Genomic DNA, 21476 nt, shown 5'->3' with positions numbered 1-21476 from the left:
ATTCAGTGGGGAATTCGGAAGTTTTGTTTATTGTAAAAGCGGCAACAATGCTGTTTTTCACGTGATTTGAGTCTTTGCGGGGAGCACCCACGAAAATAAATCAATGATTGTAAAATGTTTCTAAATAGCGGTTTGCATCGGCTCACTTTGTGTTTTCTGAGTTGCCCCGAATCATTTGTTTCACGATTTGTTACAAATATACGGGATGAAGAGAACGTTAATTCCTTATATGCATTCAGAGAAAAAAATCAAGACGGCAGCAGAACACCGACCTATTATTTTTAAAAGATTTTGTCACACACCATTATAATTGCGCGCAATAATAAGTAGCAGAGTGCTTAGCGAATTTTCAGAAGGAAACAAAAACAGTAGAAAATGAACTACAGGCAAATGTACCTCGCCAGACGTTCCAATTACTCTACTGACTATTATAACGCCATAAATATGAAGCAGGTATCCATCAAGTCATTTTTTGGTGCAAAAGTTATCGAAAATGAAACTAATTCAGAAGCAGCGTCATCTGTATCAACATGTGTAGAAGGTCAAGAAGAAACTAAACGCCAAACATCTGATTTTCACCATGTTGTTGGTGTTGATTTCCACCATGTATCAAACCTTGGCGATACAAAACCCGCTCAGCAGCATCTTGCAAATTTTCCAGGTTCCAGCATTTCTGGTTCAATTCGACGATTTCGTCCAATATGGTACAAAACGTGGGAGTGGCTCGAGTATTCTGTTATATTAGATGCTGCCTTTTGCTTCACATGCCGGAAATATCCGTCAAGAAAAGTGATCCCTCATTTGTGCAGAATGGTTTCAGAGACTGGAAGCATGAAACCGAGAAAAATAAGGGATTTTCTCGTCACGCCGATTCTGAAACTCATAGGCACACTGTGGCTTGCTACTTGGAGCAACAGCAACGTGACGACTCGGGCGAAATGGTCGTGAAGACGGTGTGGTGTGATGTAATTATGAATAATAGGTACTATGTGAAAAGTGTTATGGAAGTTATTCAATTCTTGGCTGTGAATCAGTTGTCCTTTAGGGGAGATTCTGGGTGTGAGCAACTCGGAAAACAATCAAGTGGTTTGTTCTTAAATTTGTTTGAATTTAGTATTCGTAAAGATCCGAAATTAGCAGAAATTGTTAAAACTATCACTGTCAATGCAACATACACTAGTCCGGATATTCAGAATAAGATAATTCATTTCATGGCAGAATCTGTTAAGAGGAAAATAGTAAATGAAGCAAACGAAAGTACATTTTGTTCATTACTTGCAGATGAAACCAGAGACAAGCAACGAATCGAAGATTTTTCTGTCGCAATTAGGTACCTTGTGAAATTTAAAGTGCAAGAAAGATTCGTAGCTATAATGAAGTTGGACAAACAAGATGCTGCCAGCATTAAGAACGCCATTTTAGATTTTTAAGAAAAGTAGAATTCAAAACCGACACGTAAATAGCACAGTGCTATGATGGAGCACCTGTCATGAGTGGACAGAAAGATGGAATGCAAGCTCTTTTGTCTGAGGATTTGAAGAGGAACATTTTGTTTGTTCACTGTTTCAATCACCAATTGCATTTAGTTATTTGTAGAGCCATTGACACAATTCCTGAACTGAAAGAGTTAAGACTTTGATATTTGTCAACAACTATATTAATTTTTCAGAAAAGGACGCGTTGCAGCAGCTTACGCAGGAAGGAGTTTAAAGCGATTGTTGGAACAACGTTGGACTGGACATATTGACACAGGACTAATTCATGACGACAGGTTTCACATATTAAGTGCACTGATGGCAATTCAAACTTCCCGTGAAGAACACGCCTCAATGAGAGTTGAAACTACCGGTTTACTACATCAGATCTCGACTAAGACTTTGTTTCCTTACTGAACTCATATTCAGGGTTCTTGGATATTTAAAACCGACAAATGCACTGCCAGAAATAAGAGATTTGGACATTGATACCGCTGTGAAGTTAGTAGGATCAGTAACGAAACAGCTCAGGTCTTGCCGGCAAGACGAAGGAATATTTGAAAACATCCTTCACGATGCAATGAAGGCATATGTCTTTAATACTTCGATTCAGCAACCATTGAAACGCAAATACACATTCCCCAGTCGCTTAGCTGATTCGGTTGGTGATTTGGAAGGGATAAATTTGGAGAAGGGAAAGGAAGACGAGAAGGAGCTGAAAAGATTATTCTGCTAAGTTCTCGATATCTCCGTCGAAGAAATTCGGGGCAGATTCAGTGAGACAGGGACAGCTGTGATTGGTGTCATTCACCACTTACTGAGCAAGGAAAGAAGTGAAGTAAATTTGAAACCTCTGTGTGATGTTGTAAAGTACAAAGACCTGCATTGCAAAGTGCTTCAGAATTTGAAGCAGGAAATAGATATAGCAAATCGACTGTTCAAGACATCATCTCTGGAAGAGCTCACAAAACAAATTGGAAAATATGGCGAGGCTTTCCTAGGCCTAAAGATGCTTACAGAAGCTGCTCTAATTATTCCGTCTTCTACGTCCACGGTCGAAAACTACTTCTCACATCTGACAGCTCTCCTTCGATTTCAACGTCTGTCTATGGGACATGAAAGAAAATTGGACCTCGTTCTCCTGGTTTACAACAAAGATATTCTGCGTGTACTAGATCTAGACCAGCTTGTAATTGAATTTGCGAAGTGCTCATGTAAACTCCTTTTGATGTAATTACTTACATAAGGACTGTAAAAATATTTATTTTACTTATGTCAAGGTTGTTTCTTAATTTTATATTCCATAAAATATTCCATAATCTACTTGTAATAAAAGTATTGTCGTTCCAAAATACTATAATTTAGGTAACAGTTAATAAATGTTCCTAAAAAATTATTATTTTTTACTTTTAGTTCTACTTAGTGTATTAAAATATATATTGAATTATATTACATCATTTTAACAAAAATGTTAATGATGATATTTGATAGTCTTGGATTTGGTTCTTAATACTATAAAGTGTTTCAACTTTCTTATAGATTCCAAAAATAATAAATAAATATATAAATGAACATAGACATTGACAACGACAAGCGCCTCAAGGAACTACATACATACATATATATATATATATATATATATATATATATATATATATATATATATATATATATATATATATATAGAGAGAGAGAGAGAGAGAGAGAGTTTTGTGTTCCTTGAGGTCCCTGCCATTGCCCTCTCAGTATTCATCATTGCCCGCCCTAAGCAATCAGGTTGGCTACGGGCCTGGTCTGGGGCCTAGACTAAAGTACCCGTGACGAAAATTTGGTAACTCTGTCCACTCGTATGGTCCCCAGGCCGCACAGAGACAGACACACAAACAAACTATTTTATTTATATTAGATTAGATTACATACTAGCAGAGGTGCCCAGCTTTGCACAATATTTGAAACTAAAGAAGGGAGTCGAATAAATAACAAGCAACGCCTTCTGCGTTGCCCCAGTGAACTTCAATAGGGCCAAAAGTGCCTTAGATGCTTTTTCTACTTCTGATCATTGTTGAGACATTTCGGTACCCACTTTGCTGAATGTTTGCGCATATTTAGTATAATACGAATAATGAAGTCAACACACTTCCGTGGTAGGTTCAGTATCTGGGCTATTTCTTTTGGCTAATATTAACTTGCCCTAAAAGATCAGTTCATGGATAGCATTCAGCATCACATGTTACCGGTCAGTTGAGGTTGGAGGACGCCCACTGCGGGCCTCATTTTCAATGACGAAATGGACAGTTTTGAAACAAACTATGGAGGTTTTGGTGGTACTATAGGAAGGACACTGCTCCTTCAGTGTTTGTGGAATCTCAATGTGAATGTCATTTGCAGACTTTCCTTAGATAAACAAAATCTTCATGATGGCCCGACTCTCCTAAGCTGTGAAACTTGTTTTAGCCTCTGCCGTCACTGTTTCAATCCTGAAAAAAGAAAAGTTACATTAATCACCAGATACTTCACTACCATATACTAAGACACCAAGCTTTCATATGAGTTTATACTCAAGGTTTTATGTTGGCGGGAGAGAGGTAAAGCCAGGAACATTTCACCCTCACACTCATATTTATTGAGGTAGATACCAATTTTCAGGCCGATAAATCTAATAATATGTAAAAATTCAGTTGCATTCTTAATTGATATGAGTTTGTTTTGCATTATGTTTCAGCGGGCCATGTAGTTGGTGTGAGCATGGCAGGAGCCGAAGAGCGTGAAGCTCGCTCAATTGCGCTGGAGAAGGCCTACGTTCATGAAGTCTACGAGCAGATTTCTTGCCAGTTCACCGACGGGCGATTTCGAGCATGGCCAAGGGTCAAACAGTTCATCTCAGAGCTAGAGCCAGGGTCCCTTGTTTGTGACGTAGGTAAGTCAAATCATCATCATAAGTAGTGTAGGCAATAAAAACATGAAAAATAAGCACTTATAATTAAAAGAATACACATAAAAACACATGAAAAAAGAACATTTATAATTACAAGAATATAAACTTAAAACATGGAAAATATGCACTTATAATTATAAGAATATGCATTAAAAACATGAGAAATGGATACTTATAATTAAAAGAATATACATTAAAAACATGGAAAATAGGCACTTATAATTGAAAGAATACACATTAAACACATGAGAAATTAACACTTATAATTAAAAGAATATATACTAAAATCTTGAAAAGTAGCACTAACACATTGAAACTGGACACTTATAATTGAAAGAATATATGTACACTAAAAAAATGGAAAATAGGCGCTAAAACATGGAAAATAGTATGGCGGGCCGACGGTACGGTTTTCACTTAGTCCGGCACCCACAAAAGGTTTGTAACGAGCAAACGTTCTTTTTTAGAAAAATTATTAGTCAAAGTTTCCGCAACCTAATTGCAATCTGAGCGGAAAATTCACAAACAAGAACAGAAATAGGAACTCAGCAACTAACTAAAAAGAAGTACTTAAATTTACAGAGTGGCGCTGGCCTTGGTCAAGACTGAACTAAAGACTTGATAGTTATCAACCTAGACCATATCTCACAGGCAAGCAAATTAGTTTTTTTTTATTATTATTATTTTCCTTGCAGATTGAGTGTGTTTATTAGTTAAGCAGATCTATACAAGTTCCAAGAGCAAATGAAGTAACTGTGTTCGAGAATGCTTATAAAATACAGTTTACTTACAATACTGGAACCACAGCGCGTCAAGAGATTGGAGCACAAAATAAGCACTTTCTAAACTGAGAGATTTGGAGGGCAAGAAACAGACTAAATATGTTGTTAAACTCTCTCGGATATTTCTAAGGTTGTTTAATTACCTCTCAAAGGGTGTAAGGTGTTCGGTATTAGACCTTTCTAGCCTGTGCCATAGGTAGTAGCACTCTTCATAGAAGCGGTGTTCAGCCAAGTCTCGGTCCAAAACGACTGGGATAATCTACCACGCGAAATATTGGGTTTTACCGACATATTAGATTATGAACCGAGCGGTTTGGGGAAAGAGCTAGGTTTTGACTTGCTATTCTAAGAAGAGAGCTTTAAGGCAAGAAATCTGGTAAGAAATACGTAGAACTGATTCTCGAAGGGTCGTCCTACAGAGCTAATCGCAAGCTCCTGGAAAGACTTGATTATGAGGATGACCATAGACAGAGTGGTGGCCCTGAAACACCAAGAGGTTATCGATAGTTAGCGAACTGCGTATTCCAGGCAGGTAGCACCTGGGCAAATGTTGTGGAGGTGCTCTGGAAACTGCGTATTGAAAGAGCTCAGATGTGTCGGGTGCAAAGAGACACAGAGTACAAATCCACGGTCCATGTACATATTCTGATTACAAAAGTTCAAGGGTCGAGCATGCGTATTGAGTGAGAACTCCTTCGAGGGTACCTAGGAAGTATCTCTGAGTTAATTCTTATTGGACCTGAAATGATCCGAATTGAAAAAGTTCCTTCGGATGTCTTCGAAAACGGGATTTCCAATATCTATTGACTACGCTTGGAACACGTCATAGGAAACAGGAGGATCTGTGTTAACGAGAAATATAACTAAGGTGCACCTGTGTAGTGATAGTGTCCATTTATTTGTATGTTCACTCCTCTGGATAATTTTCATATATTGTGTCCTACAATAGTTATACAAAATATCCATTTACTTGATTATACAAGCAAAAGAAATGTCAGTATATTCATGTCATGTTAACTCTGAACAAGAATACATTTTATTAAAATATAATATTGCTTAAAAAGACAGACAAAAAGTCCAAACTAAAAGCAAAATATCCTTTTCTACAAGTCTAATACTACAACTAATAATAATAATAACGTTAATAATAACACTAGTTAACAAAGGTTTTGTTACATAAAAGGAAATACCTGTTCTTAGAGTAACTTTTTGCGCTGAATTCGAATATGCACTCGGTTTTTCTCCATCACGTACGATTTTCCCGTAACAGAGGGATTTTCGGGAAAATCCTCAAAAATTTCCCTTTTCGTTTATTTTACACCCCAAGATCTTGTCCCCTTGCATATACTAACATAGAAATTATACCTAAGTATACTTTGATTCATATTTAACAAACCCTCCAAGTTTCGTAATAATCGCTTTATTCTTTCTAGAGAAATAAATATGTTTGTATGTATACTGTGTGTACTGTTTATTGCACCTTATAGTAATGCTTTCAGATCTCTCAAGTTGAGGTAAAACGTTTTGCTTTATTACCACAAACACATATATAAAATATAATACAATATAATTTACAAGTGTGACAATTTACAATAAACAATAATACAAATGTACCAAAAGGTCATGAAAAGACAATCAAACTATCACAATATATGAAACTTCCATTGGGTTACAAAAACGTACACTACTTCCTTCTTTTGTAAGAAATGTTGCATTCTCTAACAAGACCCCAACAATAGTCCCCCATCATTGAAGGATCCCATCGTCCCTGGTACCTTTTCTCCATTGCCATTATATCTTGGTGGAATCTTTCCCTCTGTTCGTCGCTGAGAGCACCTAGGTTAGCAGGAAAGAAGCTGAGGTGGGAGTGCAAAAAGTGGATTTTTAAAGACATCCTACAACCCAACTCTTTGTATTTCTGTATCATGTCCTGTACGATTTCTGTGTAACTCTCAGCTTTGTTATTGCCCAGAAAGTTGCACACAACACACTTAAATGCTGTCCAGGCAGCTAGCTCAGCACTGTTTAACTTGCTGTCAAAGCTATCATCAAGCATTAATTTCCTAATTTGGGGACCAATAAACACTCCCGCTGAAATCTTAGCATCACTCAGGTTAGGGAACTTATCTCGCAAATACTTGAAACCTTCACCAGATGTGTCCATGGCTTTGACAAAGTTTTTCATAAGTCCTAACTTGATATGAAGTGGCGGTAGTAATATCTTATTAGGATCTACCAAAGGAGCGTATTTGACGTTGCATTCTCCAGGTACGTAATTCACTCTAGGTTCCCATTCCTTCACTTCATAATGTTTGTCATCAGCTCGGCTATCCCATAAACATAAAAAACATTGGTACTTCGTGTAACCGCACTGCAGTCCTAATAAAATACCAACTACCTTGAGATCACAACATATTTGCCAACAATGGTCCTTGTAATTTATAAGATTTAGCAAAGTTGACATGGTGTCATAGGATTCCTTAATCTTCACTGAGTGCGCAAGTTGTATAGAAGGTTTTTTATTTCCATTATGTAAAAGACAGCTTTAAGGCTGACCTTTGACGCGTCGATAAATAACCTCCATTCTTCTGGAACGTAAGGAATTCCTAGCTCCGCCATCAACCCATTTATATCCGTACATCCGTATATCCGTACATTATCTTGCATTGAGAAATAGCTTGAAAATTGAACATGCCTTTTCCTGTACACTGATATGTCCGTTTCTGCATCCAATAAGTTCCACTGCTGGAGCCTTGATCCCAGAAGTTCCGCCTCTTGTTTTGTCAGGTGCAAATCACGGACTAGGTCATTAAGTTCACATTGCCGGATGAAATGTGGCTCGCGAACACAGTCAGGGATGAACGTTGGATCCCTGGATGTACATGTTGATGTCGATGGTTCATCAAGGTCATGATGATCATCAGAGTCTTTTGGTCATATCTCTTCCCAGTTGGTAGGGGGCTCGGGAAGTGGAAGTTCATCCCCGTGCGGAATAGGTCTAATTGCGGATTTAACGTTGGGATAACTTATTGTGTATTTGCTTTTTTTAGAATGTCCCTTAACTACTGTGAGACAAAAATAACAATCATCCAGATGGTTGGTGGGTTCTCTCCACACCATTGGTACAGCAAATTTCATGAACCTCCGTTTCCCTTTAGCCCATGCAAGTAAAGTGACGTAGCACGACGCACAAATTATGTTGGGTGCCCAAGTTTTGTCCTGATCTCCCACACGACATCCGAAATATATATAATATGCTAGTTTCACCGATGGCGTAATGGATCTACACTGTCCTTTAACTACAAACTGGTCACACATAACAAAAACTATTTGGTGAGTTAACACACGAACGCCGTCCTCTTGACGCCATTGTACTGATCACAAACTAAACTTCTGGTCTTAGTTGGGTATAATGCCGTTAAGATCAAACATGAAAGCACTCTTAGCAGCAAAGACAACTTTGAAAGTGAAGTAGTGTTAAACCACACGTCAATATAAAAATGTACAAAACTCCCTCACCAGGTGTCAAGAACACAAGAAAGAAAGAAATGCGCGGGGGGAGGGGGGAAACGATCCCGTAGTGGAAAATTCAGACTGCATTAGTTCATTGTTGTCAACAATGAGTCTGTATTCCATTCTTTCTTTCTTTTGCATTCTGTTACATTTGATAACAAATATTGATAACCATTTCATGAACAAAACGAAAAAACTTGGAGAATTGTATATATATGTATTAAGATATACATATACTGTACGTTTAAAAAAAATATACGTTGGAAGTACATTCTATTTCTATACACGTTTCTAATTTACAGAGAGCAATACAAGTGTGTTGTTGACTATTGTAAATATTCATTTTTATGTCTGTGTTTGTAGTAATAAAGCGAATCGTTTTTACCCCAACTCAGGAGATCTGAAAGCATTACTATCAGGTGCAATAAACAGTGCACACAGTATACATACAAATATATTTATTTCTCTAGAAAGAACAAAGCGATTTTTACGAAACTTTTAGGATTTATTAAATATAAATCAAGGTATACTTAGGTATAATTTCTATGTTACTATATGTAAGGGGACAGGAGCTAGGGGAATAAAATATCTGAAAAAGGGAAATTTTTGAGGAATTTCCCGAAAATCCCTCTGTTACGGGAAAACGGTACGTGATGGAGAGAAACCGAGTGCATATTCGAATTCAGCGCAAAAAGTTCCTTTAAGATCAGGTGATTTTTCTCGTGTAACAAACAAAAAGTTTAAATTTGTTAACTAGTGTAATGGTTGCCATGGAGACATCCGTATACTTATGAGTATTTCAATATTGTATTTATATGACAGAGAAAGGAAGGAAGGAGTGTATCTAATCACCAAGAGTTCAGCAAAGGTCAACGCGTAAAAATCCAAGAAAAATCGAGCTCTTCTGTTGAGGCGAGACTGTTTGTCTTCCAAGGGAAGAATTAGAAGACAAGAAAATAAGATTATAAGACAGAAATATTATTCAGAAAAAAATAATATTTAAAAATGTTATTAACTTGCATATAAAGAATATGCAAATGCAAATGCAAATATGCGAATTAAAAAGTAATAATAATAATAATAATAATAATAATAATAATAATAATAATAATAATAATAATAATAATAATAATAATAATAATAATAATAATAATAATAATAAGGTACGATTTGATAGGTCACTGTAATGGATACTTAAAATTAAAACATGGAAAATAAGCACTTATAATTCAAATAATAGGCACTAAACATATGGAAAATAATCTCTTATAATGAAAAGAAAATACACTAAAAATATGTGGAAAATAAGCACTTATAATAAAAAAAATATTAACTAAACACAAAAAATGGATACTTATAATTATTATAGGGACTAAACACATGGAAAATGGTCACTTATAATTAAAAGAACATAAACTAAAAACATGGAAAATGGATATTTCCAATTAAAAGAATATACACTAAAAACATGGAAAATCAGCACTTATAATTGAAAGAATACATACATAAAATATGGAAAAGAAGCACTTATAATTAAAGAAACATGGAAAATGGGCACTTATAATTAAAAGAATATACACTAAAACGCGGAAAACAGACAGTTATAATAAAAAGAATTGGCACTAAAAACATGGAAATGGGCACTTATAATTAAAAAAAATGTACACTAAAACGTGGAAAACAAGCACCTATAATTAAAGGAATGGACATCTAAACATGGAAAATAGGCACTTATAATTAAAAGAATATTCACTAAATTATATCTTCTTAATAGCAAGCAAACTTTTAGTGACATACAAAAATTAAGTTATGCACTGTGAAAATAAATCTTTTAGTAGGCCTATTGCCTCACTCAATTATACCCTGTAGGCACATTCCTAATTGGGTGTACATGCCTAATTTTGTTCCATTTATCTCTAAACACACATTAATATGCTTTACAAATATAATTTTGGTAGTGATAACACTGAAGATTCATCATGGCTTGTATCTAGCCTACAGTCATTCCTTTTTAAACATATTCTTAGAATGTTATTTTGCTATATCATCAATGGTTTCGAATGAGTAAGGTAAGCTGAACCCCAGATTAATTTACCATAATGTAAGAGCGTGATAGACCTATGTAGCTGAATATTCTTATATTAACAACGTTTCTTAGCTAGACACATTTAGATTATCTTCCAAAATTTGGAGGGATATTGTTAATATGAAAGTATATGAAAGGATTGTATCAATGATTACTTAAATATTATATTTTCACTAATAAGAGAATTGCAATTACCATTTTCTATATTTTGGCATTAATGCAATTATAAATGTCATGTTATCTGGTTGTTCTAAAGTTAGTAAAAGTGCTACTTGTCTTTTTCAGCACTTAATACTAACTGATTACATTAGTGATCCATTGTTTTACACTTCTGAATTCTGATTAAGTTTTTCTTTCTTTTTTTTTTGTGAATAACTGCATAAAAGTAGGGTGTCGTCGGCAAATGATTGTGTATATGTCCATTTATTTCCAAATTATACAAGTTATTTATACAAATTATGAATAATATTGGATCCAATACGTTTCTTGTGGAACTCCTTAATTTACACGTGAAAAATTATTTTCAGAATTACCTATATGCACAGCCTGTTTTCTGTTCTAGAAATAAGTCTTAAACATAACGACTTTTAAGTTTGTGTAAGAGGATATTGTATGATACTTTATCGAATGCTTTGGCTAGATCAACGAAAACTGCATAATCTTTTCACTTTTATCCATTTTTTTACAATTTGTTTATCTGAAATACTTTCGAAAATCATCTAGATTATTAGGAAAGAATTTCTTTTATTCAAGAAAACTAAGTAATCAGTAATATTTTTTAAAAAATATTTTAGCACAGTTACTGTAGATCAATATTGCTCTATAGTTATTAGGATCAATCTTTGGAACTATTTTGTATATTCGTTTTATTACAGAAATTTTAAACTTATCATGAAATACATTATTTCCAAACATAGATTACAGATATGGTGCAAACATTTCAGTAAATTAAATTTTGTGTGTTTCAATATGCTTGCTGATAATCAATCTGTACCAGAAATGCCGCTTTGTGTAATAATTCATTTATAAAGTATAATTTTTTTAATCAACACTCGAAAATGTTCCTTAAGAGCTTCAACTATTAATATATGATTATATTCAAATCCTCACCACACCCAAATCCATTTTTAGTACTTAGTTCGTATATTTCTACATGTTTCTTGACATTTTTACTAGGTATGCCTCCTCGAGTTGAGTTGTTTCATAATGGTACGATAAGTGTAGAAGCCGAAGAGAGCGAAACAGGCGAGTACCACTGAAGACTGTGATGCAAAGGGCAGTCGTGTTATTTTCAATTATTGTAACTTAATGTAGAGCAAGCACGCGGAAGTAGCTTATTTCAATATATATAATATATGCAATGCTTTCTTACTGAGAATTACGTGATATTGACGATTACATTATCTCTAGCTTACTAGTTCAGTTAGATGTATATTGTAAAAATAAGTTCTTTAGATATCAACGTCACTCATACACATTACTCATTGTGTGTAAAGTAAGAATTTTCACCCGTATTTTTAAAAACAAGAAGAAAATGAGAATATCTTATACTCTTAATCTGCTCTACAGTAGATATGCGCATAATAAAAACACTGCTTGTAACGTTAGTATTTGCGTAAGAATTACTGAAAATTGCAACACTCAAGGAATGGCCCGAGTGACACCAAACTGAGAAAATTAGTAGAACAGTGTACCAGCAATAAGTCATTAGATTTGCAGAGAAATGGGGGACACGTACACTGAAAACAAAAATGTAATTAAATTTCAAAATATCAATGTAAAATCATTTATCCTTGATTTTGTAAGTTGATATACATTTCTTTTGATTAAATTACAAAGTTTGCTGGATCTTTTTACAAATTTACAGTAAATTTATAAGAAAGTATGATATTTTCATTCATAAAAATGCAATTTTACATCATTTCATATTAGTAATTTTACTTCATAGGCGTAAATTGATTTACATAGAGGCAAACAGATTGCGTTTTTTGTAAATTTACCTATGATTTTTTTTTTTTACAGTGTAGGCCCAGCACTCCTCTCTCTTGTGGCCTCACTTATGGTAGTGCTATATCACGTTCAATTCATTGAAGACCCATAAAACAAAGTGGAAACATGAAAGCAAATATCACTAAGACCCGTCCACGTTAAAAATCGCAATAACAATACGTGAATGCATTCGAACGGAGTAGAATGATTGGTCTCCGGGAAACGAGTATATCATACCTTGATATTTGTACTCGTACAACATGCTGTTACGACTGTGATGCATGTACAGAAACTGGAATAGCAACGAGCGGATACTATACCATTCAATTCAGCTACGTGAGCACGGGATAATTGTCATCTTTCCGCATAGCTGTAACGGAACGTACAGCTTTATTCACAGTGTTGGATCGATGCTGGAGCATTTTAACGGGTATGGAGTGGACTTATGTGCGTCAACGGTTCGACATTGCCTGCTGCAGGATGAACTTGTGGCACTCATACTTTTGCGTTGGCTGCTATTGACTAGAAATCAGAAAAACTTCAGACTGGAATGAACACGTCAACGCCGTAGCTGGAGTACTGAGTGGCAAAATGTGGGATAGGTTAAAACGAGACTTGTTCGAAAATACATCTCACCATTGACCACGCAAGCGACAGCGTTTAAGTGCCCATTGCAGTTTGAGCAATACACTGCATCGAACCGTCGATGCACTTAAATATACGCCCGTTACAGTACTCCATCATCAAGCAAACTTTCTAAACGAAGTTGTACGGTCCATCACGGCCATGTGAACAAGATGGTAGTCGTCCCATCCTGTGGTTGCATTATGTGGTGCAGTACCCGTTGTCCACTTCGTACAACCCTCTTGTAACCACTGCTTCTACACACATATCGTTGTACGAAGCGAAAATGTCACGATATGACATACACTTTTCTCGAAGACCAATTATTCGGCCCAGTTTGAACGTACTCATATGTTGGTTATAATGGGCTCCTTGACACTGAAAAAGCTTACTGGCGTTTGCTTTCGTGTTTCCAATATTTTGACAGCTCTTCACTGACTGAGCGTGGTGTCGCGTAAGGCTACCACAACCTAGGGCGCAACACTATCACGAGAGAGAGTGCTTCTAGACCTATTCTTCCACCATCTCTCTGCAAACTTAATCGCTTATAACGTGTGCACTGTTCTACTGCTTCTTTGAGTTCGGTGTCATTCGGGCAATTCTTTCTGGGTGTTGCAGTTTTCACCAACAATAGGGTATATGTACACTTGATGCACTTATATTCCGTTAAAAACGATTTTAGAAGTATCTTTCTTCTTTCACAAGGCATCAACACACTTGCACAATCATGAAACACAATTTCTAATGAAGTTCTGTATTTCTGTTGATACATGACTTACTGGTAGGCCCTACTTATTAATCTGCACGAAAGTTGAGAAGATGCACTCGCTATAGATAATATAACTTGCATTTATTTCCTCGTTCTTTTAGGAGTATGATACGATAGTATGGTAAAAGAGTGAACTTTTTTTTTAATGATGTATCTACATCAAAAAGTTTCCGCTTAAATAAAAACAAGGGTGTAGATTTACTGTATGGATCCACTTATTTGTAAAATTTACAGGACAAATTTGTAATAATATTTTAATAAATTAGTGTGTAAATAATCCAAATGTATTGTGTTCTTACCTGTGAGATACTTATCTACGTAGAAATACATGGATGAAAGTCTAACCTGTCAACTACAGATTCGCCCATAAGGTAGCCATTAAACATAGTATACAAAGTGAAGTATCTGAAATTAGTGTGCTAACTCATGACGTGCTACCATAGAAGTGTTGGATAGTTAAAGGATCCACATATTTGTCAAATTTACATTAGTAATGTTATGTCACTTTGAAACACAAGTATGCTAGCATTGAAAACATATCGAGGTGTTATCGATAACATCTTTACTAACGTACAAATGCATAATTCAACATGTAAGGTGAAGTTTTTATAGCATTACAATATTTTAAGTTATCCTCCATTATGTATATAGCCTACACACCGTCGCTGATGTGCCCACTCCTTACGGACGCAACCCTCGCTACTGCCAGTAGCCGATCCAGGAAGGCGATCGCCACCAAGAAGGAGAAACTTTCTTATTTTATATACATAAATAAAACCCATCCCAGAGTTCGGAGCTTTCAAAAGTAGCTATAAGTAGCAGTATTAAAACCCACCGCCCGCCCAGAAGTCCGTCCTGGATCCCCCCCTGGCTACTGCTCGGCTCCCCTCCTGCATTTCTGCCCTGACTGGGTTAGATACTATTCGTGCTTTTTAATGTCCATCTAACATAAGTTGGTTAATGTCTTTTGTACAATAGTTCTCCTTATTATGTACTTATGGATCGTGTTCTCATGGATCCGTGCAATAAACCTGCGCCTAAATAAGTTTCTTACCTATACTGTATATTACTATTCAAAATCGAATATAGTTGGAGTCTTTCACTGAAGCCAAATTCAACGGAAGCAGTTTTTCGCTAGGAACAATAGGCTATCGGAGCGACATAAACGTTATCATACTTTTTTTTCCTTACTAGAACTACGAATTAAAACCAGGGTGCAAGGGAAATCCTCACAGTTAAAGTGTGTGTGGGGGGAAGGGAAAGGGTACTTTAGGGGAGAGTGAATTGTACGCCTTTCTCTTCCATTTTGTTTCCAAGGTTACCAGATCATAATTAACATTAGTGTACGAGATCCTATGTGGGGGAAGTTTCCTCACTTAATATCAGGGGCGGATCCAGGGGGCGTTCGCCCCCAGAAGAATAAACTTTCTTATTTTATATATAAATAAAACCCAACCCAGAGTTCGGAGCTCTTAAAAGTAGCTCTAAGTAGCAGTATTACAACCCACCGTCTCCCCCAGAAATTCGTCCTGGATCCGTGCCTGCGTAGTATTAATGGAGGAAAGTCTTTTCCAGTTAATAACTAACTGGGGCTGAATAAAATCAGACTATTGTCAAACATTTGCAAATTATTTAGAATAATTAACATGTACTTAACATTATTTCATATGTAATTAATGATTGAATTATTGGTGAGCGGTATCTCTAATCCTACATGGTTTAATACGTAAGTATGGATGTTTACAGAGTTGGCACAAGAAATTATCCATCTTTCTTATTTTATTTTTGTATTTTTTAAATAAAACTTTTTGCAATAAGAGTATTGCAATGAAACTGCTATCAAAAGAAAGAATATACTGTAGAGAAATGTTAGAACATGATCAATATGGCCACCACTTTAATTTTAAACTTCATTTAAACGGGGCCGCGGTGGCTCAGTGGTAGAGCGTTCACCTCTGCTGCTTGGGGTCCCGGGTTCGATCCCAGCCCCCACCAAGTGAACTTTGTGGTGGACAAACACCGTGTGCATGAGTTTTCTCGGGGTACTCCCGTTTCCTCCCACTTTCTTCATTACTCACCATTTCATTCATTACTCATCATCGCCGTCTCCTTTAGCCTAACCGGCATAACCGTGGGACGTAAAACTCAAAGATTTCATTTCATTTAAGCGAACATGTATACTGTTGATTGTCTTGCGGAACACGTTTTCCATTATTTCACTGCACGCCTTCAGTCTTCTGAGCTCCATCAAATTTTAGGGATGTTTCGAAAAAAAAAAAAAAAAACTTTTCCCTGAAGTACCCCGCAGAAAATAGTCATATGAATATTTTTCCTTTCTCTCAAATTTGTCAAAGTAGACTTAACGAAAATTAACGTAACAGGCATTGTGTATTTATAATGATTTCATAAAGAGATCAAAAAAGTACGTGATCTTATACATACATACATACATACATAATACACAATTCACATTTATCATTGTTGTCTAAAAATGGTATTTCGTCCTTTAAAAAATTTGCTGTTTTCTCTCTCATTCAAATGTATCAAAGTGGATTACAGGGGTTTACTTTAGCATAAAAGCCGTCATATATTCATAGTGATTTCATAAAGAGCGCAAATACATTGCTCATGTACTGTACATACATACATAATACATAATAAACAATTCATGTTCTTATAACGCGTTTATCACTGTTGTCTAGGTGTAGTGTTTTGTTCGCGAGAAATTTTGTCGAGATTGTGATACTTAAGGCCCAAAAGCATTTTCTGGAAATATCGGCACAGTTCAAACACAGCAAGCAGCTTGGTGTTGTTAACTATGAAAAATCCACCCGAAAATGTTTCCGCAACAAAAAAAAAAAAAAAAAAAAAAAAAAAAATCACCTAACCAAAGACTAAAAATATCTTCTTTATATTGTGAGACCCAGTGGCGTATTTACGATTTTGTTTCGGGAGGGGCTTTGCCTGGAAATGTGAAAATTCTGCAAGATATTTCATTTACTTTACTATACTAAGTAAGATTTCGGGGGGGGGGCTTAAGCCCGGAAGCCACCCCCCTAAATACGCCACTGGTGAGACCTATAAACAGCGGCGAGTGTAAAAGATATCTTGCAGTACAGGGTCCAGACTCTATGTCATTCGAGGTGTTTGGCTATAGTCAATCGTATTTTGAGAGTGTATATTTCGACGAAAGATCCTTGATTTGCGCTAAAAAAAAAAAAAAAAGCAATGTACATTATAAAGACATACATAAAGACAGACATGTATAATAATAATAATAATAATAATAATAATAATAATAATAATAATAATAATAATAATAATAATAATAATAATAATAATAATAATAATAATGATAAAATCTTCTGTGAAAGATGCTGCGAAACATGTGTTTAAACTGATTCAAACATCACAGTATTTAACGAAACTCATACCGGAACGCTTTATTTGCGCACCCCGAAAATTTTATTTTGGTAATGGCGATTGATGAACGTAAACCCATAAGAGAATTAGCTTCCAAAAGGTTGTTAAAATCTATTATTCAACCATCATTATGCAAAAGAGTGATAATTTTTTTCTACCTGATCTTAATTTTTAAGCCACTGACTATACAGAATTGATAGATTGGTCAACCTGTAAACTTTGTTCACCACCAATGATGGCTCGTGAGAGTATTTTTTATTATTATTATTTGTAAAGACGAAGAACTACCAAAGTTAGAGTACGTAAAATATTCATGTCAGACACAGTCCGCAGAGAGATGCGTGAAACTTGCAACAGAGGCCGATTCAAAAGTTAGTAGCTCCTTAAACGGCTCTTGTCTCGCTCTGTAATGCCAGATTTTAGTAAGAAGTCTAAATTCAAACGTATGCCAGAAACAGAAAATAAATAAATTTGAAACGTCTTGAGTGGTTGGGAAGGATGCAGATGGAACTCAAAGAGCAGCCACCGCCACTAGCCGAGTTCTGGATCATTTCTAAGTTCAGAAATGAGTGAAAAGCTGCAAGCACAGATCGAAACATAAAAAAAGGCTTGTTTTCTTAAAGTTTCCAATTTTTAAGTTGAAATGTGCGAACTGAAGATACTATCCGATTTCGATTATCTTTTCTTTCGTATATTGCTACATGCTTACGAAAAAAATTACCGTCCTATGAAAGCTATAAGAAGCGAACTGTATTTTATACAGGATGTTCCAAAAAAGTACGATTTTTGACAATTTGACGAAACTTTAACTTCGATGCGCGAACTGAAGATGTTGCCCGCTTTAAAAAATTACAGTTGTACGTTTGGACAGACGGTCCAATTTTTCCGCACTATTAGAATTTGATTTTTTTAAATCTTTTTTTTTACCCACCTTAATAAAACTCGCGAAGGGAGTTGCCCATTGCCTTCGCTCGCCCTCACCCTCACCCTCGTGCTGCAAATTTGTCCTCACTCTCGCAGTTGCAGTTGACGTTCGCCCTCGCGAGGGGAATTGTCTGTCGCACTTTCCGTCGTTTAGGAAATTTATCCTCGCCCTCGCGTTATTGTGGACGAGAAAATTTGAGGGTGAGGATGCCCTCGAGAGGGCCACCCTCTCGAGGATGAGGACCTCTGTAATATACACTTGTATTACAATATCCAATGATTTGTGCGCTTAGGTTTACAAACTTACTCCGTCGCTACATGCTTCATTAACATATAATTTATTGAGATTTACGCCCAACAGATTTGCCGGTGTGGCTAAAGGAGACGGTGATGATGAGAAATGAATGAAATGGTGGAATGAAGAAAGAGGGAGGAAACGGGAGAATCCCGAGGAATCTCACGTACACAGTGTTTGTCCACCACAAAGTTCACTTGGCGGAAGCAGGGTTTGAAACCGGGACCCCATGCACCAAAGGTGAACGCTCTAAAACTGAGCCACCGCGGCCCCTAATAAAACATAATTTGGCGTGAGTGCACGCTGAATTAAAAATATTTTAGGTATGTACATACTGTATACCTTCTTTTACTCTCCATTACAACCCTGATTATTATATAGGGTGGTCCAAAAATAGGTATACATCCCTACATTGATCAAGTGTAACATTCTAGTATATGGATTTATTTGCTTCGGCTCTTCCGGGCTTAAGATGTAAATAAAAACACATTAAAAATCAAATAATAAAGAAACTATAAGTCCACCTGATTGATAATACCTAGGTAATAAGAAATGATATTAAATGCAATGAGCTGATCAGTACAGTACTGTATACCTACTTTTGGGCCACCCTGTACTGCTAAAATAAAATAAAAACATGTCCTGTTTTAGACACAAAAGTATATAATATGTTTTCCATATGATACATATAAATGCTTGAAATCTTCACGTGATAAACTTAATGTTCTACTTTTCTGACATAATATTTGTATTCTTATAAAAAAGTTATATAGAAAAAACCCCTACTAACGCTCTCGTCCCATATATATATATATATATATATATATATATATATATATATATATATATATATATATATATATATATATATATATATAATGTAAAGATAATGAAGGTGAAAGTGTGTGGATGCATGGCACATGACATGCAATCTATATTTGTAATAAAAAAAAGTATATTTGTTTATCCTCTTTTCAATATTTTATTGATCTTTGCGACTGTTTCAGAGGAGCGGAAAACGCAAAGCATTAGAAATGACACGCCATCCCAAATTACGTAATTTTTCTTTTCAATTTTGTTTTTCGTTTGATCCTTTTTGTCACAAAGAATATTTTCAGCATTTCCTGCTAAAACTTTTTCTTCTCTTTTATGTATATACGTAAAGAAGAGAAATGCTTAACTTAGTAAAATGGACTGGAATGGTGAAATCTACACAGGGGCGCCATTTTAGACTTTTCTTAAGAGGGGCAAGAGCACCACCGATATAAGACTTTCACGTTTTGTACTAGTATATTAGTAGAAAATCGATTAAAGTATATGTACTCCTTAAACTCTTGGGAAGGCAATTGCCCCCTCCTGGCTCCCTAAATGACGCCCCTGCTACATAGGTTTTTCTCTAATAAACTAATCACATATACCCTATGTGAATTGATGGTTTGCATTGTGTTATATTTAAAGCAGTGTTAATAATGCCCAGCATACATAAAATGGGTATGTATTCCCCCAACTGTAGAGATTACTATACCCCAGCAACTACTCTGTCCCAATCTGTATGTCATTGCATTCATCGGGTGCAACTTTTTGCGTCCTTTCACACACACACACACACACACACAACTGACAGCAGAGGCGTACCCAAGCAGGGGTTCACCGGGTCCGGACCCCCCCCCCCCAAAAAAAAAAAAAAACCTACCATACTCAATATAGATTTGTACATACTTGTTTAGCGGGATTGATGTAGCTTGAGAATTAGATCTTAAACTTCACCTGTACTATTTCTCTTCTTATAAAAACAATCCAGTTCTATCATTATTTCTAAATATACAGGGTGTTTCAAAACAACACCGACAACGTTTTTAGAGGTGATTCCTGACACCAAGATAAGTCAAAAAGTATAGACCAACCTGGGTGAACAAATGCTTCCTTTCGGAGTTATAGGCGGTTGAAAACATGAAAAAATGAACTTTAAAGGTCCATAGCTCCAACTATGGGACCCACTGTAGTTGAGTCAAGACTTCATTTAGGAACTAATATGTGTACTACCCAAATATCCAAGTTTCAGAATCCTGCAGTATTTTCGCAACAATTTTTATAGAGGTAGTTGGAGAATACTTCAAATTAAATGCCCGTAGCCAAACTCCCTCTATAAAAATTATTTCGTGAGTACCTTAGGGTTGTGAAATTTGAACATTTAAATAGGGCACATATTAGTTCCTGAGTGAAGTCTTGACCCTACTACTGTAGGTCCCATAGGTTTGGAGCTATGGACCTTTAAAGTTCATTTTTCCATGTTTTTGGCAGCCTATAACTCCGAAAGGAAGCATTTGTACACCCAGAATGGTGTATACTTTTTGTCTTATCTCGGTGTCAGTAATCACCTCCCAAACGTTGTCGGTATTGTTTTGAAACACCCTGGAAGTGAATGTACTGTAAAATTACTTGTCGCCTTTTCCGGTCCAGAAATACTCTTTTAATGATACATAGGCTCAATGGCTTGTACTATTGAACCCCCAAACCATAGACTCCTCCCAACAAAAAATTCTGGGGGTGCGCCTACCTGGCAGTTAGGAATGCGCACGAGTCGAGATTTAAGAATGTCTTGACTCGTCTCGAGGAAACGTTGTCTCAACTCGTGTCTCGATTCAAAATACGCACATATCA

General features: G+C 36.0%; 1 protein-coding gene across 1 annotated transcript in view; it reads left to right on the top strand.

The window, feature by feature from the left end:
• LOC145676717 (uncharacterized) overlaps window positions 1-21476 on the top strand; it is a gene marked incomplete at its 3' end in the record, with an annotated part of 176845 nt that overhangs the window by 151289 nt on the left and 4080 nt on the right. Inside the window, exon 2 of the mRNA XM_081747542.1 lies at window positions 4198-4392. Within this exon, the coding sequence (XP_081603668.1) occupies window positions 4198-4392 (195 nt within the window). The remainder of the gene's footprint in view (window positions 1-4197; window positions 4393-21476) is intronic.

Source organism: Thermobia domestica, unplaced genomic scaffold (genome assembly GCF_964235325.1).
Source record: "Thermobia domestica unplaced genomic scaffold, izTheDome1.hap1.1 HAP1_SCAFFOLD_311, whole genome shotgun sequence".
NCBI lineage: Eukaryota > Metazoa > Arthropoda > Insecta > Zygentoma > Lepismatidae > Thermobia > Thermobia domestica.
This window is presented reverse-complemented; position numbering and strand designations above follow the sequence as displayed.